Source organism: Limulus polyphemus, unplaced genomic scaffold, assembly GCF_000517525.1.
Source record: "Limulus polyphemus unplaced genomic scaffold, Limulus_polyphemus-2.1.2 Scaffold957, whole genome shotgun sequence".
In the NCBI taxonomy this organism is placed as follows: domain Eukaryota; kingdom Metazoa; phylum Arthropoda; class Merostomata; order Xiphosura; family Limulidae; genus Limulus; species Limulus polyphemus.
Window position 1 is genome coordinate 245,419 of NW_013666567.1, and position 27,904 is coordinate 273,322.

At 33.3% G+C, this 27,904-nt stretch overlaps 1 protein-coding gene across 8 annotated transcripts in view; it reads right to left on the reverse strand.

Moving 5' to 3' along the window:
• Window positions 1–540: 540 nt before the first annotated feature.
• LOC106461431 overlaps window positions 541–27,904 on the reverse strand; it is a 114,031-nt gene continuing 86,667 nt past the window's right edge. For 6 of the 8 annotated variants that reach the window (XM_022388399.1, XM_022388400.1, XM_013921251.2 and 3 more), the window contains 4 exons: window positions 27,202–27,449; window positions 10,384–10,679; window positions 8,172–8,229; window positions 541–6,197 (listed from right to left, as the gene is read on the reverse strand). In XM_022388399.1, the coding sequence (XP_022244107.1) occupies window positions 1,486–6,197; window positions 8,172–8,229; window positions 10,384–10,679; window positions 27,202–27,403 (5,268 nt within the window). In that variant the 5' untranslated portion in view covers window positions 27,404–27,449 and the 3' untranslated portion in view covers window positions 541–1,485. The remainder of the gene's footprint in view (window positions 6,198–8,171; window positions 8,230–10,383; window positions 10,680–27,201; window positions 27,450–27,904) is intronic. The other 2 variants (XM_022388402.1, XM_022388403.1) reach the window with 2 other exon arrangements.

Below are 27,904 nucleotides of genomic sequence, written 5' to 3' on the forward strand. Positions count from 1 at the left end.
TAAATATTAATAGTTTGTGTTTATCTCTGGCACTTGTCAATGTGTTTTTCTTACCTACAGATAAATAGCTTGTGTTTATCTTTGGCAGTGTTGGCTGGTCAATCTGATTATCCTTACCTACAGATAAATAGCTTGTGTTTATCTTTGCCATTGTTGGCTGGTCAATCTGATTATCTTTACCTACTGATAAATAGTTTTTGTTTTTATGTGGTAGTGTTGACTGGTTAAGCTGTTTGTGCTTAACTTTAGCAGTGTTGACTGATCAAGATGTTCGCTCTTACCTATAGATAAACCGCTTGTATTTATCTTTGGGTATTGGTGGTATAAGATGTTTGTTCTTAGCATGTGATTTTCTTTGGCAATGTTGGCTGATTAAGTTTCTTACCTATAGATAAACCAATTCTCAAATTAACCGACACTGGAAGAGTATTATCTTGGCGTTTGTACGATTTTGCTATTGGTTTGTAATTCTGTATGCCATCATTGGGTCAATTGAAGTTTAATATTGTCAATCATATGAACAGTTCATCATGTTTTCAGTAAAAGATTTTATTCAACTTTATGTAGAAAATTCGTTGTTATAATTTACATGCGATTGAATTTACAAACTTCAACTACATATTATTGAATTAAATCAGGAAAATTTAAAGCAGCACTGATATATCACAGAGAGCCAGAAGTACGAAGTTACCACCGGGTATAGTTGAGTAAAACATGAGATTAGAACTGTGATAGAATAGAATCAGTCAGAAGAAACACTTGACGAGAAGCAGTTATAGCGACCAATGCCCACCAGCACTAGCGCAACCTATTAATTAATTACTTTGATACCTATTTTAAGAGGGTTAAATACTGGTAATTTCTGTGTTTGCAAAACAGTAAGAGTAGAGAAAAGTATAATAAATATTTTTACTATTAAATAATTTTTCTAATTTTAACTATTTTAGATATATGGTTTGTTAACTGTTCATACCAGCAGTTTTCTGTGCAATAAATTATATTGAAGTGGTACCTATTGTTGTAAATAGATGGCGCTAGACGTGATGGGCTGAAAATTTCTAAGATAATGAATTTTTAAGTCACAAAATTTTATAGGATTGAGCTCAAAATGTTGTTGAAAAAGAAGTTGGCATGAGCACCAAAAAGCTCTTGTTATGTTATGTACAATGGTGAAATTTTAATTCATAAAAAATGTATGACGTTGGAAGCCTGGAGAAGATACTGAGACGAAAAAAGTTTGTCCTCTCCGACCCAAGTAACGACAGGGTTCAATTTGTAAACATATTTTTCCACAAGTATCTTAATATGTGTTCTTGTAACTTTTTAATTTGTACATATCTTTTTTTTAAAAAGAAAGTTGAATTATTTACATTATGAGAGCAAAGTGAAATATGATTTTTCAACCAATTATCTCCCTCTTCTTTCTCTTTAGTTACAGCTTGACATAGACGAACAAACACACGTTTCATTCTAACCTAGTTGAAACTAAATTGTCCACACTTGAACTTTTTCTGCTATAATGCACCAGTTGGCATGATCATAATAAGATGATATAATATGCAGGTTTTCGACGTATCGTTCAATAAGAGAATCCAGTTCACCCTGGCGAAACACGTGATAATACCGATGGTATGTCATGGCACCATCTTCATGGTCCTGCAAGCTCTCTTGAGAACTCGACATTGACAAGGATTTGTTTTGAACTAAAGAGCCAGTTGTGTTTTGTTTGGTAGCCAATGTCTCTTTCTGTTGTTTAACTTCCAAAACAGTCTGGTCAGCGTGAAATATTTCGGGGACATCAGTTAGTTCCATACTGACGTGCTTTTGATCGTCATCTTGCAGATAATTAACAGAATGGTCAGATTTCTTAAGAGCCGATGTCATTTTATTTGTTAAATCCACTGCGTCATTGATTTCATGAACTAATGTTTCTTTTTCGGTGCAACCAAGTTTATTTTCCAATTTTACTTTTTGGCTTTCCAATGCGAATGCTTTCATTATTTCTTGTTCTTCTGTTGAGATGAAGTCTCCTAGTCTTTGTTCTTCAGTTAAGACAGATCTTGCCATGTTATCACAACCACTTTTAATAACCTTCGTCTTTTGGACTTCACCTGTAATAGTCTCCAATATTATACGGTTTCCAGTAGTATCATCTTTTATTACTTGGTCTACAACTGTAGCATTCTCCTGTATCTTACGGTCTCCAACAGTAAGAGCTTTTATATGTTTGTTTTTAACTGTAACAGACTCTAATACATTACTGTCTCTACTAGTATCAGCTACTACCCTTTCATCTTCAACTGCAATAACATCCAATATTTTACGGTCTCCAACAGTAAGAGCTTTTATATGTTTGTTTTTAACTGTAACAGACTCTAATACATTACTGTCTCTACTAGTATCAGCTACTACCCTTTCATCTTCAACTGCAATAACATCCAATATTTTACGGTCTCCAACAGTAAGAGCTTTTATTTGTTTGTCTTCAACTGTAACCGCCTCTAATATATTACTGCCTTCACCAGTTTCTGTATTTTGGTCTACTACTTTAACAGCCTCTTCCAATCTACGATCTCCACATGCATCAGCTCTTGTTCTCTTGTCTTCACTTGAACTACTTCCTATTACTGTTTGATCTACTTCTTCAAAGTCCTCTATTATCAGATCTGTAACTGTGATAGTCTTTCCTGTGTTTAGATCTTTGGTTTTTGTTTTTTGAACTTCAATAATGACAGGCTCTTGTGTCTGATTTTTGATCGTAACATTCTTATTTGTGTTCTCTTCTTCAACTGTTACACTTTCAGTTTTTTGGTTATCTTTCTCTTCAATTTCTATATCTTTAACTATGGTATCCTCTATTCTCAATTGTTCAGCCGTAAGGCTTTCCTGTAACATGTCTATATGTTGAGCTACCATAGACAACAATTTTGTACCGTCTATGGGATTAGAAGCACCTGTTTCAAGCAAACGTGCATTTACTTCGTTAAAGTTAGGCAAGTTATCTGGAAGTACATTTCTTTCTGCATCTTTTACACACTCGCTGTGATTTTCAGACTTTAAAACAACGGAAGAAATTCTTTTACTGTTAGTTACTAATAAGTTTTCCCTTCCTTTTTGAAAACAGATATTACCACTGGTATTATTTACACAATTCATCATATCATCAGCAAAATCAGATATTTGCACAACGTTATCTTTAGAAACGTCTTTTGGAATTTCACTCGATTTCATTGGTGTTTTATTAACTTTCGCTAAAATTTCACTGTCGTATTTATTCAGGCGACTCGAGTCTTCTAAAGGCTCGTTGCGTTTTTGACCAGTAGCACTATTTAATGTTTCTACTGTGGTATTAACAGTAGTTTCACGACACTCGTCTTTGTTTAGCAGTCTGGGTAAAATATCTACGAACTTATCGTTTCCATAAAATTTACTCTCGAAACCTTTCATCATGTTTATAGGGCTACAGGTATCATTCTGAGCTACATTTGGTACAATATCAGGTCTATCTGTAGGTTTAATAAATTCAGCAGCATTACTCGATAAAGAAGAGGAAGAATCTTTCCAATTAATGTTACAATTTTCACCCAGTTTAATCTGATTTGGGCATTGTACTTTGTCGTTACTTTTCAAACTTTGATGATCGCCAGAAACTTCTACGTTTTCACCCTTAACTTTTAACCCCTCTTCATTTATTGATGTCTCCAGCTTCTCTTCAACTGAACAACCAGAAAATGGTTTAAATGGCTGCTCAGCGGGGATTGTTATGAGACCAAGACTTCCTGTATTTCTAGTTTGCTGAAATAGTGAACGTGACGAGCATATTGGCCTAGGGTCAAATTCGTTCTTCTGATATAGCAAAGTTCCTCTTGTTTGGCAGGAAACACTAACATCCAAATTCTTAATAAAATATTGGTCAACGGTATTATTAAGTGTATTTATATGAGACTCCTTTTTTCCGTTGTCGAATGATGGAAATGTTTCCTTTTCATCAAATGTAAACACTTGCTTAGAATGTAGATTGTGGTCTGTGAATGGTTTATCTGCGATTAATTTAGGCGGAGAAACATTTGGTGATTTTTCGACAGCTTCACATTCTCGAACGTAGGTGTATTTCTGGTTTGATGTGCGACCTTCATGTGTTGTGGTTTCTGGTACAGGTGAGGAACAGATGTCTCTCTCCAAGGCACCTGCATTAACATTGGTTTGAGAAGACTTTTGGTCTCCATTAGGCCTAGAATAATGTAATCCTGTAGCATAGGAAGAATTCGTACCCAGTCCTGAAGCAGAAAGTGGTGGCGAAGAGTCTGAGGTGTTACCAGAACTATTAAGTAGGGTTAAAGGTGAAGCTTGAGCAGAGCGGCTGCCAGCTCGAGAATGTTCTTTTCGCATCATCAGGGCTTCAATTTCACTAGAACTCCGTTGAATGACTGAGATAATGGACTCCTCACTGTCAACACTTGACTCACTCTGAACCCCATTGTTCTTCCGAGCTATAACTGACACTATAGACTCTTCACTGTCGACGCTGGTGTCGCTCTTCAAGCTCTCTCTGCGGCTTGGACTTTGAGGGATACGTTTAATCCGCAAGCAGCCTACAGGCAATCCTTGGGCCAATGAAGTTGAAGAACCACTAGACTGAGGAGTGGGAGTCAACTTTTTAGCTGTGTCTATACTTACACTACGCCTCACCTGTCCTTTCTTTAGCATGGAGACACACATATCGTTAGATCGATGAGCTGGTAACCTAGCAGTTAAACTTACTGAAGAGAAGTTGTCATCCTCTTCTTGCCATCTGATTGCGTGGTCTCCATATCCCCAATAATCCATGACACCATCGTAATTATCTTTGTCGGGTCGATTGGCACTAAAGGAGTGGTCAGTAACGGCTAGTTGATTTTCATGTATCCATAAATTTTCCTCAGTTCCTATTGTGTGCAGTTCAGGCATAGAATAATAGGAGGATAACCGGCTTTCCACTTTATCTTGTTCAGCCTCAAACATCCCTGCTTCCGAATTTAATGTCTCATGATTGTTTTCAATATTTGTTTGGGTATTTCTATAATTTTTATTAGCATTTTTGTTTTGAACAGCCTGAAAACTTGTTTTCGCAAGGAGTACATGATTTTTAGTATTTTGTCTTCGCATTTCTTCGCCAGTATAAATGTCATTTACTATATTGTGGAGAACATTAGCGTTGTCTGGTAATGTTAGGGAAGAAGAGTTCTCCACATTAGTGGGAATGAATTCTGAGGGAAGTTTAGGAACCACCTTTTTTGGAGTTTTTTTGCTTTCGTGACTTTTTAGTTCATTTTTTTCTTTATCGGGCAGAATGATGTTACCGTTAGCAATATCTGAAACTGTGAATTTACTAGAAACAGTATCGTCAGTTGTTGTCGACTCTGTTACACATGGAAGTTTTTCTTTATTATACAAAGTGTTGTCCACTAAACTTTTCAAGCTATCAAACCGCGCAACGCAGGACATAGTGGATCTCGATCGCACTAGGCCATTCTTTGTCACAGACTTAACAAGATACTCACGAGGATCACTGACCGTAGATATTCTTTTCTGTAGATCCTTCATAGTGTCTTTATCTGAAGTCCTCCTGATGCGGAAGAAACTCGGTATGATGCTTAGTAGATCAGTCAGAGACCAGACTTTCTCTTCTTTCTTTTTCACACGTTCTCCGTGCTTATCTTCACGTGAGACGCTAGTGAAATCATCTTCCTCTAAGTGACGTAGCTCTATACACATATCGACGGGCTCTTCAGAATCCTGACTTTCATCTCTGTGTAACTCCTCCTGCGGTTGTTGAGTGGGTGGGGTAGGAGGATTGCTTGACTCTGTGCTTTCAGAGAACCAAGGACGTCGACAAGAGCTGTAGAAGTACGGCTTTGAAGTGCTATGTCCAGAATAAGGTGAAGAGGGCACCGTTAATTTCTTAAAGGCACGTCGTATGAAACTGTAACATGTCTCGTTGGGGCTGGACAGCTCTGAGCTACTGCTTCCATTGTAGAGAAAACCACTTCTCTGACTTCTATACCTACTGTCAGTGGTTTTAAATCTGTTCTTTCGGCGAGAGACGTGCCCAAATGGTGCTTCCGTGTCCGAGGGTGGTAAGTAAGCATTGTAAACCAACAGGTCATCGTCACTGGTATTGGTACTTGTCAGCTCCCGTTCTGCTGAAGAACCACGATCTGAATAAAAAATAAAGTCTAATTATCTAGTTTTTAACAATAAAGTTAATCACTAGTAATGCTTTATGACAAAAAAGTTAATATTTCAACAAATAAAACTTTGCCACCTCATCACTTTCTAAGGGCTGAAGTTTTTGTCAAAATAGAATAATTCAGAAAAGATAATAGTCTAAAAACTATAAGCCACTCTCGTTAGATCAACTGTGAATTATGCATAATCCGAGAACTGAATATGTTGTTCTCAGGCAGAATAACAATGAATAATTTTGATAATTTGTTTCATTACATACACATAAAAATATGATATCATAAGTTGTTTACAACTTGCACTGACTAGTCAATCTTGCGCTCAGATTTATCAGTTGTTCATTTGTATTTTAAAAAAGTCATCGCAAAACACCACAGAACAACAAAATGGTGATAAAAATATGCAAAACTAAGTAAAAACAAGGTATAGCAAAACGTTTTTTTTTTGTGTGTGGCGCCAAAGAATATCCGTCCTGTGCACGTTATTTTCGTTCAAAATTATACATCAGACCTAACACCAAATGTACTTTACTTATTAACTCCTTTAAATAAGAAAGCTAATGATAACACTGTCAAAAGGTGTTTGAATCTCTATGTCAGGATAATGTTTGAATAAGAAAGCTAATGATAACACTGTCAAAAGGTGTTTGAATCTCTATGTCAGGATAATGTTTGAATAAGAAAGCTAATGATAACACTGTCAAAAGGTGTTTGAATCTCTAAGTCAGGTTAATGTTTGAACAAAATATGTGAACGTGTTACATAGTACAACTTCTGAGGTGTTTCCAACGTGTTACATAGTACAACTTCTGAGGTGTTTCCTTAATCTTTCCTACTCGTTTCTCTAACACGTTATGTCATCTACGCTACAAGTTTTTCTAATTCAAGTTATGTGATGTACCTACACGTTTCTCTTGTACATGTTATGTAATATACGCTACTCCTTTCTCTAGTACAAGTTATCAGGCAGATGATAGCACTGCATATTTTAAATATCTCCTCAATACATCATCAGAACTTTACAATACTATACAGTGTTTCCTTTTGTAACAATATCTATGTAATGACTGAGTCACGAGTTCTGGGAATGTTTGTAAATATCATAGTAAAATGTTTGAATTTCTTGTTCTTCTTTCTTCTGCTTCTTTTTTTTTATTACATGATAACTCAAAAACCAAAACAATGGTCAACTAATTTTACTGAAGTGACATAGTTTCAAACTGAGTATCCGCTTTTATAAATATTATTAATAACTAGTAGTAATGTTTAAAAATTCATAATTCTAATGTAAATGATGTTATCATTATCCCTTAAAGTTAGCTTTTTTATGGAAATTCTGTGTTCCTTTAAAAAGCTTAAGTACAGGCTTAAACAGGAATTACCAGACAATAATAGATAAGCAATGAATATTAGAGTTGGAACCTTATTGTATTTAGAACTTGGTTATAAATACAACCTTCCTATGTCTGTTTCAACACTGCATTAAAAAAATAAGTAAACATACGCTACACGGTTCTCTAGTACAAGTTATGTAATGTACGTGAGACTGATCTTTCTTCCTAATCATACTTTGTACGGCTTAACAGTGGCTCCGTACCGATGAGGGTTAATTCACTACAACGTGGTTAAAGATAGAGAGTTTTCCATATGTCATAAGTTTATGGTTAAATACTTGCTAAAAAGTACCTACCCGTGAATCACGTGGCTATATAATGTTCCCTTTCAACATTCTTAAGGACCGAGCACCCATGTACCTGTTAACCTTAAGATTATGCTACAGCTTAAAATCTGTCCACATGCTGCAGATTACAAATTATAAATAGTAATAAATACTTTACGAAACACAAGGCTCGTGATATATATATAAAAATTCAGAAACCAGGGTGGTTTTTAAAGTACTGTTTTGGTTTTAATATTTTGGTTAGTTTTTCGGAATAAAATTCTCACCTTCACTGCTGCTTGTCACAGGTTGATGCCAAGGCACTAACACATCTTGGGAATCGAACTAAAAATAAGAAAATGTGTAATTTTTCGTAATATAACTTAGAAGGGAACAAACAATAGAAAACTTTCAGAAAAATTTAATATTTCTTTATCTATAATGGCAGTTTCTACCAGCTGGAATTTAGACAAAGTAAAATTATAGTGTTCTATGTCATATCGAATTATGGAATTTTTCTCTAAACGTATAGCGTAATCTGGGTGAAGATGGTTATATAACCTAAAGATGCAAAAATATAGGTATTTCAATCCTGTATTTTCCGGGTTTTTTATGTTCATAATAATATTAAGACTTCCGAGACACAATTCAGACAAGTGCCTTTCAACTAGCAAAAACTACTTTAAGATAAAGCACTGATGATTTATTTTTCTTGCATTGACCGAGTACGTTTTGAGTGTAAACGTTATAATCTGTGTAATTTGGAATTAGAACAAAATTAGACTAAAGTTCAGGAATATATTTTTCTCCTTGAAATATATCAATATATTTATTTGGTATTAATTATGGTAACTCTAAGTATATGATTATATGTAAATATCTAAATATTTAGGACTAGCATTTGTATTAACAACACAGACTGAGAACAAATCCAGTGACATATTTTGTTGTTTTCTAGAATATTCCGGTAAAAAATATCTATATGTAAAAGAATTTGCTCGAATAGAAGTTAATATCTTTAAAATTATCTTTATCCTCTTGCATACTTTTAGATTGTAATGGGATTTTATCTCGTTTATCAGTATTTTCCTCCTAAATGCATTTCAAAACATCTACTGTTGTTATTGTAAATGATGGGCTAATATTAAATTTATTTATTATAATTGGAAAATGATCAAAGAACTTAATGTTACTAAGTTACAATTAATAAATAAACTACAACAATTAGCAGTCACCAGGTACACCAAACAATACCATTTTGCATTGAAAGTGTATACCATTCTTTACTGACCCTAAGCTGTGCTTATGAAGGGAAAGAATACTTGAAAACATTGTGTGTTTTTCATTCTCGCCCCACGCTTTTTTTTTTGCTGAGTTTTATTTTTGCTGTTAGATTTTTTCTTTTATAGTTTGTTACTAAAAATAATTATTTTCAATCTAAAAAGTCAGAATCATAGTTTATATTATCTAATTACGATTCTGACTTTTTAAACTGAAAATCATATTCACACCTTCAAGCGGGTCGACAAAGCGTGAAAGAAATAGTCGCTGGATCAGCATTTATCACTCCATGGGTCGTCAGAATGTGTGATCGGGTCGCGAACAGACTTTGAAAATAGATAATATTTTATTTATTTATTTAACAAATCTAAAGCTATATTTATTAGGTACCATGACTGTACATCAAAATAGATAATATTTTATTTATTTATTTAACAAATCTAAAGCTATATTTATTAGGTACCATGACTATACATCAAAATAGATAATATTTTATTTATTTATTTAACAAATCTAAAGCTATATTTATTAGGTACCATGACTGTACATCAATGTTTACAAGTAGGTCCTGAATCAGATAAGGTTGAGAACCACTAGTTTATCTACCTCCTCAAAGTAATTAGTAAAAAATGTCTAGTTTTGTTACTGTTATTAAAATATATTTAGTCATGTAACTTGTATTCTTCTACTAATTATGAATTCTTATTTCATAATTTAACCCACAAATAATTACGTGGAGAAGTTTAGAATATATATGCGTGATTTTTCGTTATTTCCAAGCAAAGTTATTTTCACGTGTTTAAATGTAAGACGTAGTGAAATGCTGTGTTGGTATTCTGATGGTTTCAGTAAAATGCGCGAACTCTCTTTATTTAAGAATGGTTTCTTCTTTATTACATAATTTTAACACATATATAGTACTTAAAGTACCTAGTTGAACATTCTTGCTACTTCTCTGGTTCCTTGATGTCACTAAGTTTAATTTCATATTTTTGTCTTTTATTATTTTTTATAATTTCAAACAATCCTGGGAAACAATTGCACTCTCAAAGAAATAGATTATCATTATTATAAAATAGGAACTTAACTTGTTTGTAGTTATATGTACAATAATATATAGCTTACACACGGAACAATTTCAAATCGTTGAAACTGTATTGATTGCCAAATACGTAATTAAATGGTGATATAAGGTTTGAATAAGAAAACAGAACCTACTTTTCGATTATTCTGCTCCATGGCCCATACGGTTATCATCACTTTGCCACCAATCCTCAAAATTCTAGCCAGTTCCTGAAGAGCCCTCACGCGGCGTTCAGTAGTAGCAAAATGGTGTATAACAGCTATTGATATTGCAGCGTCAAAGCTTTCGTCACGGAATGGTAACTGATGGTTGTCACATATGAGAGCTTCTTGGCCTTTCTTCCCAGCAGTCTGAATCATGGAGCTACATCGATCACCTCCCACTTTGTACACCTCGGAATTGATGTCTAGATATTTTCCATTTCCACAGCCTGTAAATTAATTGTAAATGTAATGGTTTATAATCGTGGAAGATAACCCCCCCCCCGAAAAAAAATCAACAGAAAATACAAGTTTATAACTAGCTGAATGAAGACGTTTTGATCATCCTACTTTGACGACATAATATCAAGTGAGTGTCCTCACAAAATAGGCAAATCCAAAACACGAGCATAGAAGCAACTCTCTCTGTGAGATAAACTGATGCTAAGTCATGTTATATTTGTTTACGGCTTGACTTTAGACTGGGTTTGTGTCAAAACCATTTCACTTTTCTGCTGGTATTATCTGAATGATTGGTTTCAAGAGGAAATAAAAGTAAACATGAAAGGCGTTTTATTCATAATAATTTAGAACAGATTCCTTACAAGGTCTTCCTTTTTAACTGTGGGAGATATCACTTCACACTATTCTAAACTGTGGGAGATGCCACTTCACACTATTCTAAACTGTGGGAGATGCCACTTCACGTTATTCTAAACTTTGGGAGGTGCCACTTCACACTATTTTTAAACTGTGGGAGATGCCGCTTTACACTATTATAAACTGTGGGAGATGCCACTTCACACTATTCTAACCTGTGGGAGATGCCGCTTCACACTATTTTTAAACTGTGGGAGATGCCACTTCACACTATTTTTAAACTGTGGGAGATGCCACTTCACACTATTCTAACCTGTGGGAGATGCCGCTTCACACTAAATCCTTGAATTTGCAAACTTATCTAAATATAAAAAAGGCTAAAAGTTAAGTAACTTAACAAACAAACCAACGACCACAAAAGAAACTTAAGAAGAATCAAGTTTAATTCATTTGATGTATTTTATTAAAAGTAATGAAACTCAATATCTAATGATAATCAGACTAAATCTTAAATAAATTTTGAAGGTTTCCTGACTGAGTTAGTTTATACTCTTGAAATGTATTAAATAAGAAAATATTCGACCAAAAACATTTATACTCACATTAATGGACAAATTGATTTGTTTTCAACGGTTTTATCCTATATTTGAATACAATAGCCTTTTCATTAAAATACATCTTAAACACCGAATGGTGAAAATATACGGACATTCCTCTTATTTTCTATCAAGTGCGTGACAAGAAAGTAATAATAAAAGCATAATTTCATCTGTGTCAGAGTTAGCATGCTATTGGAGGGCTTATAGTTGCAGACAGTCGTGTTAATATAATCCCTAAAGCATTGTGCTTAACTCATGTTGATTACAGCTATACTAGTACCACTCGAAGTCGATCTTTATCAACCTCTCTCCAATATTTATATGATAAATACATTTTAAATGACTGGTGGTTATTGATGACAACATAAACTGGAAGCTAAGGAAGTAAATAATTTGAATTTCCTTAACCTCCAACATACAGGTTGTTAATAACGTGAGAATTACTTCAATTGATCTAACTTGTGAAGTCTCTTCTGTCTCACGATTGATGTATCAATCAAAAATAAAGTTACTAATCATACACCGTAAATTAAGAAATATAGCATAGTTAATAAAACACGTACAATAACTTAACGTAACAGGTATTACAATGTTAATAATAAAAACATATATAATTACGAAACACACTACCTAACTTTAATAGATATTGTGAAGTTAATAGAAACATACACAATAACTGAAGGCCTAACCTAATACTCACAGATATTGTAAACTTAGTAAAATTATACATAATAGCTAAAAATACAACCTCACCTTCACAAACACTGTAAAGATAGTAAAAAACACATTTCTACTTATCATACGACCTAACCTTAATAGATGTTGTAAAGTTATTAAGAAAGATATATAGTTAATAACCACACAACCCAACTTTAACAGGTATCACAAAGTTAATCCTTTAACCCTCACTCCCGAAGAGTTGTAAATAAATATATATATACAGACTTCGCTTCCTCAAACGTCAAAGTGTAGAACATTAAATATCAACGACTTAATGTATCATAGAGATAAATATCACAAAACACCGAGACTGTTTAATATAACACGAACAACTGCAGTTACAACAGTGTCTGTTCTTGGATTAATTACTTTCATAATTGCACTGTACACAACAAGAGGTCGGTCCAGGCTATATGCCAGACCTTAATCTTCTCTCCTTTGCTCTGAGAAGCTGTTTTAACCCAAATAACTTACACGTTATCATTATCTTCATACCTATAGTTCTGTAAAACGTTACAAAACACATATATAACAAGGCTGTACCTCTGTGTATAAAACACTAAACTATTCTAAGTTACATGCCGATTTTAGTAAATGTGTGTTTATTAGTGACTTAGCACTCTATTAAACGTACCATTTAATATATAACATTTATTAATCCGTAACCATACTTACAACAAACTTCAAAACAACCACGTACAGACATTTTCCTATATATTAAACAATTTGTCATCATATAAGTATAGCGTTTTAGCACAGCTTAATAACTTCTATGCTTTTAAAATTTAATCTACTTACCAAAACATACAAAGCAGTTAAACTACCAGATAAAAAATTATATTATATTCACTACTAAGTCATCATAAAAATATCAAAAACATAAAGGTTAAGCAATATCACTATTACCTATTTTATAAATAATATCTACGATAATATCATTGTGAAGGTGATAACAACATGAACAAGGTTTGAAATTGAGATGAAAAGCACTCTTGCGATTGAAGTGCTGGACCTATACATGTAAGTGCGGCTGATCCAATTTTTACTGTAAAGAAAGGACATGATAGCAGAGAGAGAAGTAATACAGATTTTATGTTCCGTGTGCTTTTTTGTTTAATGTCTTTTGTAATATATGTATAACAGATATACCGTAATCATCCGGGGAATTCATTTGAATATCAATAATATAAAGAAGCTATCAGTTGTCTTATAAAAATATAGTATGTTTTTTACTTCGTTACCCTATTTATTTTAGACTACACAAATTAAAAACTAAATTAAAAATTAAATTCCGCTGTTCCTCTTCCGTTCATTACCAATTTTCATTAGACTTTAATTAGTTTTCGAAAATACAACTGTGGCATAGCTTTGGGATGACGATCACATTTCTGATCCCCAATTCCAACTTTACGGTAAAATTAGAAGGCAGTTTTTTGTCCTAATGACATCATAGATGTCAGTTCAGTTTTTCTAACGCTAGTTTATCTACGCTTTATGAGTGAATTATCGTTGATGTTATTTTCACTCGACTAATTAATTGTTCGCCACCTTTGCGACGAGAAAACACCTTCTCAAACAAATAAGTCATTACTTTTTCTCAAGTCGCTTGTCACGGAATATTTCTTGTTATTAGCTGGGAAGAAATATGTTCGTTTTATTTAATGAATATAACGATTATTACTACCTTGTCTTGAGTGTACACTATATCAGCCAACGTTCATATGCATGATTTTAATTTATTTGCATTATCACTCGTTTTTGAGACAGTTTTCTGCAATTATTTTTAGATCTAATAATTCGTCCATCTAGTCTTAACAGTTCTAATTGTCACAGATGGTTCTTTGTCCACCAAACGAAGACAGTGAAATATCCGTATAAAACCGACATTTAGTAGTAATATTATTTTATAAAACAAACAGTGCTTGCATTTCTTATATTATCAATAACATTTATAACGATACGTTTTCCAGCTTGTAGAAGCAAAACCCTGCAGCACACTCTTTATTCCTAACATGCAATTTAATCTGTAGCAACCCGTTTTTGTTGTCTTTTTTTTTTCTGTTGCGTTGTAGAAGGCCATATAAACGCACTTGGTTTCCGTATATCTATGGTGATGGGTAAGTTAAGGTTGTTTTGTTTGTGTCAAACAAAATGATCAACATTTCCGTCTCAGGAAATAGGTAAAAACATCGAGCAGTTGCTAGGATACCATGCCATAGGAACAACGTTGCCTTGGAATCATTTTACTGGAGGCACTCAACATCAACTTTCTGTTTTTCAGACGGTGCATTTCCTATTTTACAAACGAAGTACGCATTTAAAGTTTTCATGTGAATTACATGAAATATCAAAGTTTTGCATGAAATGTACGGTTATTAAACAGATAATGCAAGATTTGATTAAACTACAATGTCCGTCTTTATAATAGTGTTGTTTATAAAGCGAACACTAAAACTTATTACAGTGGTGTACGTATACGCGCGATAATATATTTATCACGCACGTGCCTGCACGTAGGCATGCTTTTACTTTAGTATTACGCCAAGAGAAAGAAAACCGCTAAATTTTGAGCTGGAAACCTCACGTAATGTCAGGACCATTTTACTAGGAACAAAATCAGCAGGGAATGAATACATTTGAAAGCTTTTCCTGAAAAGAAAAAAATTATAAAAGTGCGCTTATTAAATTAAAAAAAAAAACGTGTGTAATTGTAATAATAATAAAAAAAAGGTTTGTATTTTTATTTTAATACCAAGCAAAGGCAATTGAATTTGGTATAATCCCACCAACAATAAAACCAGATAAACCCAAATAAAGTGCTTCCTAGTTCACAGAACAAAGTCTAAATAGTTTTGTAGCGTTGGTTCATTTTATATTTTAATGGTGTTATGCGTTCCCTCTTTATACCTAAATAAATTCACGTGTTTACACTTAATATTCACATTTAACATGAAATCACTTGGAGTTATTTACTATAGATAAAGTAATTCCAATGGTAATTTTAATGGTGTTATGCGTTCCCTCTTTATACCTAAATAAATTCACGTGTTTACACTTAATATTCACATTTAACATGAAATCACTTGGAGTTATTTACTATAGATAAAGTAATTCCAATGTTTTAATAAATCAGGTAAAAACGTTTAGTTAGGATGTTTTATTTAAATATCTCTTGAGTTTGTTCAGTTAAAAACGTATATAAACGTGCTTCACAGTACTGTAAGTGGCTATAAGTAAAGAAACGAAACGGAAAATAAAACCTTAAGCACGTTTAAGAGCATGGTCGAGATTTTGATCGCTGTAGAGGTGGACTTTACCCCCAGAGTAGCTTTGCATTCATAATATTTTCGTGGTCATCATATCGCCATGATTTTCTTCTTTCACACACTGTGCCAAACCGAGTTAGCATGCTCGGACTGTGAATCCGAGGGTCCATAGTTTACAAGCTGTTGCCGTAAAATCGCGCTCCTCACTTTGGGGCCGTGGGTATGCTAGAAGAGTGGCGGTGAAACCCCTCTATTTGGCCAAACAAGAGCAGCCTAAGAAATGGCAGTAGGTACTGTTAACTAGCTACATTCCGTCAAGTCTATCAGTTTAAAGTTGGGACTAGTATGTTCAGATAACCCTCTGTGTAGCTTTGCGCGAAAATTCTAAAACAAACAAATTGTAACTGTTTCAACATATGTCAAATATTATACTATGAATGGCATGACTTCCACATTGACAAGAATTGTTGTGTTCCAGGCGTGGCCTGATAGTTAATATGCTCGGACTTTGGATCCAAGGATACATAGTTCGCTACCCTTTACCAGCGTACTACTGAGATAACCAAAATCAAGACAAATTACTTTAGTGTATTATCTAACCATTCTCTGACTTAAAACGACTGATTTATAAACTGTATTGCAGTTATTATTGCTCCAATACAGGAATTTATTTAAACTGCTAAAATCTTCGCAGTTCTTCGCTTGCAGAGTAATCTCGTTAAAACTTCATTAATGTCTCTTACCTACATCAAATCAGACCTATAGTAGTTACCGAGAATATAGGACTTCAGTTCCATTAGTCCTTGAGCCATTTTTTGTAAGTTTTTTTTTTTCTTACGAAGAATAAAAAAATACATTTCATTTGGTTTGTGAATAAACTACTAGCTGCTTACAAGTGCAGTCTTGTCAAATTTAATATAGAATAACGAAATTTATTCGAAATCATCTTCGATTTTTTTCTTATATCAAGGGTTAACGATTGTCGCTTAAGAAGTCTAATAAAGTACCGGCAGCCTTCAAGTAGTTGCGCCTGTAGATCACAAAATAATCTATTATAATAATCTCCAATTTTTTTATGTCCTGAAAATGCGCACGCACCTTACTATCCAAATGCGCACGCACTTCATTTCAACGGATGTAAACAAAAGGTGGATATAAATGCAGTTCAGTAGACATTTTTTACCACAACATATTAAAAGCTTATCAACGATTTTAAAAAGGTTTAACGTTGGGTCATAGATTAACATTAAAGTTTATTTATTGATAGTATTAAGTACGGTAAGTTTTAACCCTAACTAAACTAAATCAAAAACAAAACATACGCTAGTTACAGTGCTAATTTATCTCTATCGAATAAAGGTCATACTTAATACAGACTTAACCTAAAGACTTAGGCCTAATAATACAAGTGAACTTATAGATTTCGGTGTCTGTGATTAGAATTATTTTGTATTATTCCAGAAATCCTGTATCTAAAGAAGCACTGTTACAATGAAGAAACTAATTTCACCTCAAATATTTTGTGGGTCCCATATCATAAAAAGAAGCTCCGCAAGAGTAATGGCACTTTAGTTTCCTTAATTTATATGTAATGATTTTATACTTTTTCTCATTGTTGAATTTTTGACACATTGTTGAACTAACATTGGTCTAGGATTGTTAATCCAGTAGAAAGTGTGTTTTTTAAGTCATTTCTGAACATAGGAATCACTAACCCTAACATAAAAGATTAGTATTTAGAACACTTTCCATTAGGCATTCTTCCGAGAGGAAGGACAGAAGTGCTCTAGTATATGACAGCTACATCTTTCTGTGTATAATAACAATGAAAGAACATGATTAATCAAGCGAAGTACACCATGTTGTAGTCCATTTGTAAAAACTCTTAGCGTAGATAAGGCACCATCTTTGTGCGAAAAATACATTAACCTAACTAATCAACAACATTTCTGATATACAATGAGGATCAGTGAGTTATTATTTCCAGATTTTTAACTGCCTTACGAGAATCATCAGTATAAAGGTAACACCCCCAAATCGCCTTCACGGTAATCCTTCTTGGGAGGATATATTGTTTAGGGTATCTTTAACGTGTTTTGGGTTCACCTTATAATATATCTGGATATTATGGTGTATCTTACTACCTGAAGGACGAAATGCTCGTGTTTTAACGATATTACATGTAATGTTTGCAACTTCTTCAGTAGCTGTAAATCCCGTCTAAAGATTACCTTTAAAATATCAAACTAGATTCCTGGAGAATAGGAAAAAACAACCCTGAACCAGATTACTGGATGTTGGACTTTAAACAAAATGAGATAACTGGAGGTTGAACATATACAACTTGTTCTTAAGTAAAGAATTACTTGAGATTACTTAGTCCCTGATTCAAAGATTTTGAACACAAAGTTAGACTGTCGGCAGAGAGACTCTGCAGAAAAACTTAATTTCTACACCTGAGAAGACTGGGGGGGTCTTTGGTTTTCGTATATGAAAAGTTAAAAGTATCATGTGGATAAGAAATTGGATAAAGCTTAGTGAAAAACGTAGAAACCAGCACTGAACCTTCAGGTCAATAACTCAATTTATACGATCGGACTCGAAGAAAAATCACGGTACTGTTCGAGAAATAAAAATATGTGAAATTCAATATAACATGCGAGGTCTTATTGGATAAATCTATGTTCATTGGCTGAGATTTCTAGTTGGAAGACGAAATCTATGTGAGCTTAAAACAGGAAAAGTAGGCTTACAGTAGAAGAAGGATGTAGTGACAAAGTAAATATTACAATATTATATTTGGTTTAATAAGAAAACTCAAGTTTTAGTAAACAAACTTATCTGCACTGGTATAATTTAGAGTTTATATTGCACCCATGATATGAATATTAATTTAATCTGTCATTTTATAAAGTTAAGGAATATCTATGTACGTAAATATACGCTTAGCAAACGAAATTGTCTTAACTACTGAAGATAACAGCTTCATATTACATCAGCAAAAGAACAGATATGTTGCCAATGGTAACTGATGACACAGATGTGTTAAGAGATATTAGGCAGCAAAACAAACACCTAGTTATATTTAAATAATGTTGGAAACTAAGGTAAATACTCTTCAAAATTAAAAATGAAAACACGACACTTTAAGTACATTATGTCACTTGTATAAATACTCTCAACTATGATCTATGAATATGAAAAGTTACTATAAAAGCTCAAACAAGAATAAGAAACAGCCAGGTTCTTGAAAATATCATTTCTTTAATCTGGTCGTCTTCGTTCTATAGTTTTAAAAATCAAACTTGTTAACGTAATGTTAGCTGAGATAAGTGATTTCTTCACATTTACCTGTATGACACAAACACTTTCAATACAAAAACAGAATACGTTCTATTTAATACTACATAAAATAAATAAACTTTAAATTGAGGAGTATATATTTTCACTGATCACTAGTTTGATTTCTTTAGAGCTAGTTTGCTCGAAAGGACTAAAAGAATATTGCAAAAAATAGCATCTGACTATTTTAGTGTCTCATTTTCTTAGTTTAACCTACCCGGGGCGAAAGGGTTAAATAGTTTCTTCTGTTCGCCAGATAAGCGTTTAACATAATAAAGAAATTTGGTCGGAGAATCATAACACATACTACAAAAAATTTCGGACAAACGCCCTCTCTCAAGTGCCTGTGTATTCAGAAATTCTGTGACTTAGAACACAACCATAAAATCCAGATATTTTAAGTACTTCCGGTGGTATTTTAGATATTATGGCTTCGGACATAGAGTGGATTTTTGTTATACAAGCGAATGCGTCCGATTATAAGGTATTTACATAGAACAATTGCGACTCCCGTGTTTATTTTGCACGCAACAACAGGCTGTGAATAACAAATACCACATATGATCTCAGTGTAACCTCTTTAATTCCTTTCACACTTCGTTTATCCTGAAGATTAAAGAACTAAAAAGTGACTTTCACTCAATTTTTGGTTTAGTGAAAAACGATTGCACTGTTACCAATAAGAAAAAAAATAATAACTGAATTAGTTCAAATTAAAGTAAGTAATAAATAAAACAAATTTGAACTGAACTCGTAGCACAGGCTCCGACCAAATCAGCACGAAGTTCTGTGCTAATAACATGTTATTTGAACTCCACGCAATGTATATCTAATCGTCAGGAGGGTAATATATTAAGTTAACGTTAATCGTAAAGAGCTGGATTACTGGATCTCTGAAAGAAGCCTAGAACAAGTAACGATAATATAAACAGATACCTCCTACACACGTCTACCATAACATTTTTGGTTGTTCAACCGTAGTATTAATGCTATTCAGACAAGGCTAGAAGTCATAAAGCTAATTTCCTTAACGAACTTTTATTGTAAAACACTGGAATCACTATGAAAAGTTAGACATGACTAAGGATTATCTAAAATAATAACACACCGAGTCTTAAAATCTTAATGGTCTTGCATTTGATAAACGAAAAACAAATTGTATAAAAATCGTATTTATTTTAGAATTATAGTTTACTTTATAGCGTAAAATTAACAATAAATGAGGAAAACTAAATTCTTATTGCATTTCATAATCACTGAACACAATACAAAAGTAACACAATATGAGTACTGTTTCTTTAAAAGCATTAATAAATATGAAAGGCATCTGGATTCGATAAACATGCGTTATTTTAAGTGAGATGAAACATTATATACACGACAAACAGTGAATGTACAGCATTGCTAATTTATGCCAATAATCAAATTACTAAATAAATAATATTTATAAAAGAAGTTAGAAATGTTTCTATTTACATTTTAGTCTAGTACATTCAATTAATATTATTTTTAAACAAACCAAGCAACAAACTATGTACTACCTAATAGAAGAGTAAAGAAACAGTGTAATAATAAATACTGAAAGACTTAATCATGACACAACAAAATATTAAACAATGAAACGATGACGCAACGAACACTGAAGCAACAGAACAATAACGTAACAAACAATGAAGAAACGGATAGAAAACAAACAAACAGTTAGTATAAGCTGCGAAACAACAGAGCAACAAGCAGTAAAATAGTGAAACAATGAACCACCAGTCAATGTGAGCATCGAAACAACAGAGCAACAACGAGTCAATTAACAAACGATAACACAGCGGAACAATGAACCATCAGTCAGTGTAAGCAGCGGAACAGTAAAGTAACAAAAAAATAAACTTCGAAACGCTGACCCAACGAAACAATGAACCAATTACCACATTAGTGAATTTCTTAACTGCTCTATCTGCAATAATTGGGTTAAATCCGCTTTAAACTACTATGTATTTTTTTGTACTTCAGTATGACATGATTCCTGGTGTGATGGCATAAGAACAGAAAAAGGGTTTCTGATAAACAGATGTTTCTACATTCCTTTTTACCAATACATCTAGAAAAAAGGAAACTATTATTTTTCTCAATTTCATATGTAAATTGTATAGAAGGATCTATGCTATTTAAATAGCTTGCAAACTCTGTTAATGCCTTATTGCCACAAGATAAATAAAAAATTGGGAATTTAAAAACCTGGAAATAGGGATCGTAAAAAAAGTAAGCAAACAAGGCTGGAGATATTGTAGACAATATTTACTCAAACAACATGTTACATCATTTTTGTGACATGACAGTTATTGTTACAAATACTGATTTTGTGACAGATAATTTTTTTTATTAAAAATAATGATAAATTGTAAATTGTAGAATCATTTGGGGTGTCTAAGCCTCTATTACAATGTGTTACACGGGGGTAGGGGTATCATGAACATTGTTGCTGTTACGATCCCGTATCATCGTACTGTATAATACGTAAAAACAAAAAAATTAAAACTATGCAATTTCATAGTTTTAAAAATATATTATATATTAAAAGATTACACAAAAACACCAAATATTAACTTATATACAACAATTTACAAAAGGGTACAATACAAAAAAAATCATATTTCTTGTTAGATCCACGTAGTAACTGTCTCTCCAATTCAACGTAATCACTTCAAACGTAGTATGTCAAAATTCAGCTTCAGGTTGTAAATTCAAAGTTCCAATTCACGCTAGATGTACCGTTACTAAAAGTTCACTGTTCCAATGTCAACTGTTCCAAAATTTGTTGATATTTTCAAAATCTGTTTTCTACAGTTCTCAAAAAACACAAGGCTTACAAAAGTTAAGACTAAATCTTAAACTAACACATTGTTTAGTCGTAAACAAAAAGTTAATGATAGCTTATAACAAAAGCCTACGATTAATGTCTCGGTTTAAAAACTATTTCGAGTTCAATACAGAAATCTCTGTCTGAAATGGCCACTCCAACTAAACTTAACCAAACTTCTCAAAAACACTCCTCTCTCTCTCGCTAATGGAAACTTGAGACTCTGACTTGGGTGAACACAGTGCACAGTTTGAGCCAAAGTATTTAGAGATCGGCTGTCAGGGCTGAATGGAGCCTGGTGTGTGCCAATAAAGGTGCAATGGTGAGAGGTTAAGTTTCTGGTTGAACAGCACTGGCAGAAACCATAGATACTCATTATTTTTCAAACACCCAGTGAGACCATCACTATGGACGATAAATACTGACTTCTTTCAAAAACCGTTACAGAGGGCGCGCGTGCTAAAAACCGTTAGTTATACATCATTACATAATAACCATGTTTATAGTCAGATTTTACATGTACACTAAGGTACGAACTTGACCACCAAAAACAACAACAACAAAACTAGTATCGTCTATTGAAAAGGAAACATTTTCATTCTTAGTAAATCTTAGTAACAAAATTTACCAATCACAAAAAAAAACACTTGTAACAAAACCTTTCGTAATAATATGACGGTAACTTGGATTCCGAAACGAAATGTTTTTCGTAACAAAAAGTCCATGTCACAAGTTGTCCGTAACGAAATGTCCCAGATTCGGCATTAACAGAGTTTGCAAGCTATTTGAATAGCATAAAACCTTCTATACAATTTACATATGAAATTGAGAAAAATATTAGTTTGCTGTTTTAAGATCTATTGGTAAAAAGGAATAAAGAAAGGAATTTAGAAACATCTATTTATCGGAAACCATTTTCAGTTCTTATGGCTTCACAAAAGGAATCATGTCACACTGAAGCACAACAAAATGTCTGCATTTTACAAGAAACGTACAAAACAAGAGGACTTAAAAATTAGTTGTTACTAATGCAATACATAACAGTTTAAAGAGGATTTAACACAATTATTGTACATAGAGCAGTTAAAAAATGCACTAATGTGGTAATAATGGATGAAGTTATTTCCTTAAAATCGAGTTATGGTAAAATTATAAAGAATGTTTTGTGTTGCCATATGTTCTAGGTTTAGCTTCTAGTTTATTCAAAGTATTTAAAAAACAACAGATATTTTACTCTATATTTAAACCTATGAATATGACAAAACAAAGTTTAAGTAATACTAAAGATACTATACAGTTAATACAAAAAAGCTGAATTTATAAAATTAAATGTCAATGTTGAAGTGTTTATACTGGACAGACAAAACGTAAGGAATGTGTGAACATAAAAGGACTGAGCATTCAGCCATAGCAGAACATGTACAAAAAAAATACAAAGTAAGATATTATGGGAAAAAACAGTAATATTGGCCCAACCAAAAGAGATTAGAGTAAAAAATATCCGCGAATCTTTAGAAATAATACAGTTTAAAAAATATCATGAGTTATTAAATAGAAACGAAGATCCGGCGAATATTTGTGTAAGAATATGGCGGGGCCTCCTCTGAGATTTATGCAGAAATGTAAACTTACACACAGGTCACATGACCTAGTTAAGAAGAAAGGAATAATACTTATTTTGTACAAGTTCACTCCTGATAATGAAGTGGTAAACATCGAAACATGTAGAGTCCACGTTATAGATGACATAGATTGGCCCGAATTAAAAATTGTTTTCATTTGTGTCGATTTTAACGTTGTATATTATTTATTTACTGTGTTTCCTTTTGTGATATTCCAATCAGAAGATCAGGAATGCTAATGGTTTGAATCCTCAAGAGGCCGAAAGCCGTTACGGATTGTTCTGTTCCAAATTAACCACTGGAAGTCATTTAAAGCAGTTATTCTTATTTGAATAGCTTTTGAAATACTATACTTTCATCTTACTAAATAAATAATTTAATGAATGTTCTTAAATTTTATATTTTTTATTTTACAAGTTTTAATGCCTCAATACCTTAGACTTAGACAGGTGAGTTTTCATACTCATCGAAAGCTCACTAAGTTATTTATTTAATAATTTTATCCTAAATTATAAGTCTGAAAGACTATTTACTTTCATCTCACTTAATGTTCTTGTTACTTTGTTCTGCAGACAAACGTCAAATCTTCTGCGTCACAGTTTTCAAACATCATCCACAGCCAGATCACTTGCGATAATCTTTTTCGTTTGGGATCTAGTTAAATGTTATCTAGCCTATAACTCCATTTATTCAAAGTTAACAAGCTCGTTATATTCTTAGGGGGAGATTAATGTGGATGAAGTATTAGAAATGCCTTCGAGGCACACTAGGGCTCAATTAGCGCCGATGTAATGTCGTTTTTGTTTTATTTCTCGTGAACGCTAAAAAAAGTGGCATATCGACTGAACAAACACCCCCGAGATCATTGATGCCTGTGAAACAACTCTTAACAGAAGAAATGTTTTAGTAATTTGTTTTTATTTTAAATATACATGATGTATTAAGGTAATCTTAGCATTAAATAACACATAAGATGTGAAATTACAATTTACAAAATATTTTTTATAATCCTTTAATTCGTATTGAAGTTGGGTGATTTATATCGTATCAGTATAATGCTGTTCATAATGTGTTAATATATTCCATAGAGAAATAAGTTTACTGTGCACTATTTATACCGTATTTTTTGCTTGTATTATTTTGTCTGTAACGCTTAAAATAAAACGTCGGAACAATAGCAAAGGTGATATAATCAAATAGGATAAAAAAAAGCAAACCTGGTGAATACAAATGTGCCAAACTTATTATTCTGGTTAATTCAAATCATACAAGACTTTTCTGACTAACAAGTGATCCAAACTCATTCTGGTTAATTCAAACCATACAAGGCCTTTTTGACTCACAAAGTGATCCAAACTCGTTACACTGATTAATTCAAAGCATAGAAGGACTTTCTGGCTAACAGGTGATCCAAACTCGTTACACTGGATAACTCCAATTTTACAAGGCCTTATCTCACAAGTGATACAAACTCGTTACACTGGTTAGCTGAAATTTTACAAAGCCTTATCTCACAAGTGATACAAACTCATCACACTGGTTAATTCAAACCATACAAAGCCTTTCTGTCTCACAAGTGATCCAAACTCATTATGCTTGCTAATTCAAACTATGCAAGTTTTTTTTGATTTACGAAAAGGACGTGAGAATTTTAATTTTGAGAGTCCTAAAAGGCAAAATTTACCTGGAGAAGAGATTGTTTGTTATGAATTTCGCGCAAAGCTACACGCTAACCGTCCCTAATTTAGCAGTGTAAGACTAGAGGGAAGGCAGCTAGTCATCACCACCCACCGCCAACTCTTGGGCTAATCTTTTACCAACGAATAGTGGGATTGACCGTCACATTATAACGCCCCCACGGCTGAAAGGGCGAGCATGTTTGGTGTGACGGAGATTCGAACCCGCGACCCGTAGATTACGAGTCGAGCGCCCTAACCACCTGGCCATGCTGGGCCTACCTGGAGAAGAGAGAAATATGCATGTACAGTTTGAAGTTTTTGCAGGAGTATAAGCCTGTAATCCATGTGTTTCGATTGTCGCTTACATAAGAAGCTGTACATTATAATGAGGGGTTTTAAAATAAAGAAACTGCTAACGTGAGAAGATAATTTTCTTATGGAATTTGATATTGTCTAGAATTTATTATTTGTGGCTTGTTACTTTTTACATTTAATAGTCGTAAAAGTTTCGTACGGGTAAAAAATAATTCAGAAGTCAGACTCAGTTATCTGGGTTTTCCATATTTTATCAAGGGCCTGATTAAAAGATCACTCTTGGAACGCCACCATAAACCAAAAGGTGAAGAGTTTATGGATCGATGCAATGAAGCAGATCGAACGATCCACACAACTCACGTTACAAGCATGCTCATTCATGGCTGGTTCGTCTTTAAAGCTATTACGTTACATTTGGTCAGTCGAAGTCTGACGTAAGTTTGACGCACGTCTACAAAAAATGTTGGTCGCTTAATTTGTGCGCTCGTTTCTTTTCAAATTAAATATATTCTAAATATTCAACTGACATGTAGTGGTGCTATTGGCCACCGTGTTGTTGTTGTTGTTTACAGTAGAAAGAAAGCGTTTGTATTACTTGCATCTCAGATGGTAATGTTTTCAACCATGAGAACACGACTTCCGCCAATGGAATTCTGGTCTCTTACGAACTGAAAACATAGAACTTCTGATAATGTGCAATCAGAAAACTAACACTTCTGATAAAGTCGATCTTATTAGTCTGGTATTACAAGCAGAAAGACAACGACATTAACTGTTATAATGTTACTTCTGATAATCTACGAAACTCAAACTAACGAGCACTGTTCGTAAATAATAATTATCATAACGAAAACAAAGTCATTGAGATCAGCACAAATGACAAGTTCTCGAAATGTAAGCTTACTAACACACACGTCTCTGCAATAAACATATTTCAATGTTCAACTATTAATTTCTAAATTCATAACCCCATCAACTGTTCAGGTTCCAATCCATATTTCACTAATAACAATAAACTGGTATAACGAACAATTAGCATTACCTCAAAATCAACATTGTTCTGTAACTTAAAATGACATGCTAGTTTTTTGATAGAATTTACAATTATACCGTAACAGTATCGATATTTGAGAACTATGATCAGGATGAAACTTACTAAGCACAGTGAAGCTGGCCCCCTAGTGGCACAGCGGTATGTCTGCGGACTTACAACGCTAGAATCCGGGTTTCGATACCCGTGGTGGGCAGAGCACAGATAGCCCATTGTGTAGCTTTGTGCTTAATTACAAACAAACAGTGAAGCTGGTGCGTATTTGATACAAAAAAGTTTATAAAACGTAAAACAACGACAAGAGTTAAAAAATATTTGTTTATCGCGATTACAATTGTACAGCTCCATTCGGTCACCAAGGTTATAGGAATGACCGAGTTACACACAAATATATATATATATATCATATGTTAAAAATGCTCATATTATTGAAATCAGTAAAATATTATCTATGAAAGGAAAGTTTCATTATAGATCACACAGTTAAAACAATTCTGTCAGCGTATATGTAATTTAAAGTAACTTGCACACCTATGCACATTTCAACGGAGATTAAAAACTATAGTCCTTCGTAAAGAATTGCAGAACGTAAACATACATTTTTTCTGTTTTTATCAGGGTAAAAATGAGTCTGACTTTATCTCAAAAAGATTTTCATTAAGTTAGAAAATACACCCATTTGGATACGAATGTATTCCACTTACCGACATCTGCTACTAAGCTTCCAGGTTCTAAATCTAGAAGAAAATGCTTCACATGTGGCCATGCTCGATATCGAGAGTTCCTAAAATGTGGTGCAATTTGATCATATACATCATGAACGTATGCTTTTTCTAGTGCTACTGATCGGGCTTGTTTTTCTTCTCGCGCCGAATCGGTTTCTTTATCGGGCATACTAGGAGCCATTGGACTGGTCAACAGTAGAGGGCGCTTTCTCTATCATTTACATAATCTGAAAGAAAAGAAATCTCAGTAACTTTTAAGTGTTAAGGCTTAAATGTTTTAAATGGTAATTGAGAAAATCGGATATCGATGCTTTGAAATAGTGTTAATGTATAAAGTCTAAAAAGAATATATTATTTAGTATATATAGTAATGATAATTTACTAGCATATAAAGTAGTGATAAGCAGATATATGTCGATGTTCTAACGCTTTTCATTACAACTTTGAAATTATCTGCTAAGTTACAAACACTCGAAAGGGATCTGCACAGAACTTGTTTCTTACAGTAACTAGACATGTTTTTACTCCATAAGTTCTACCAAGTGTTTACCAGATGAACTTTCTTACACTAGAACTCACTCATATTAAATTGATAGTAGCACGAACGTTAACTAGAAGAGGAAAGCTAAAACATAAAACTAGAAGAGGAAAGCTAAAACATAAAACTAGAAGAGGAAAGCTA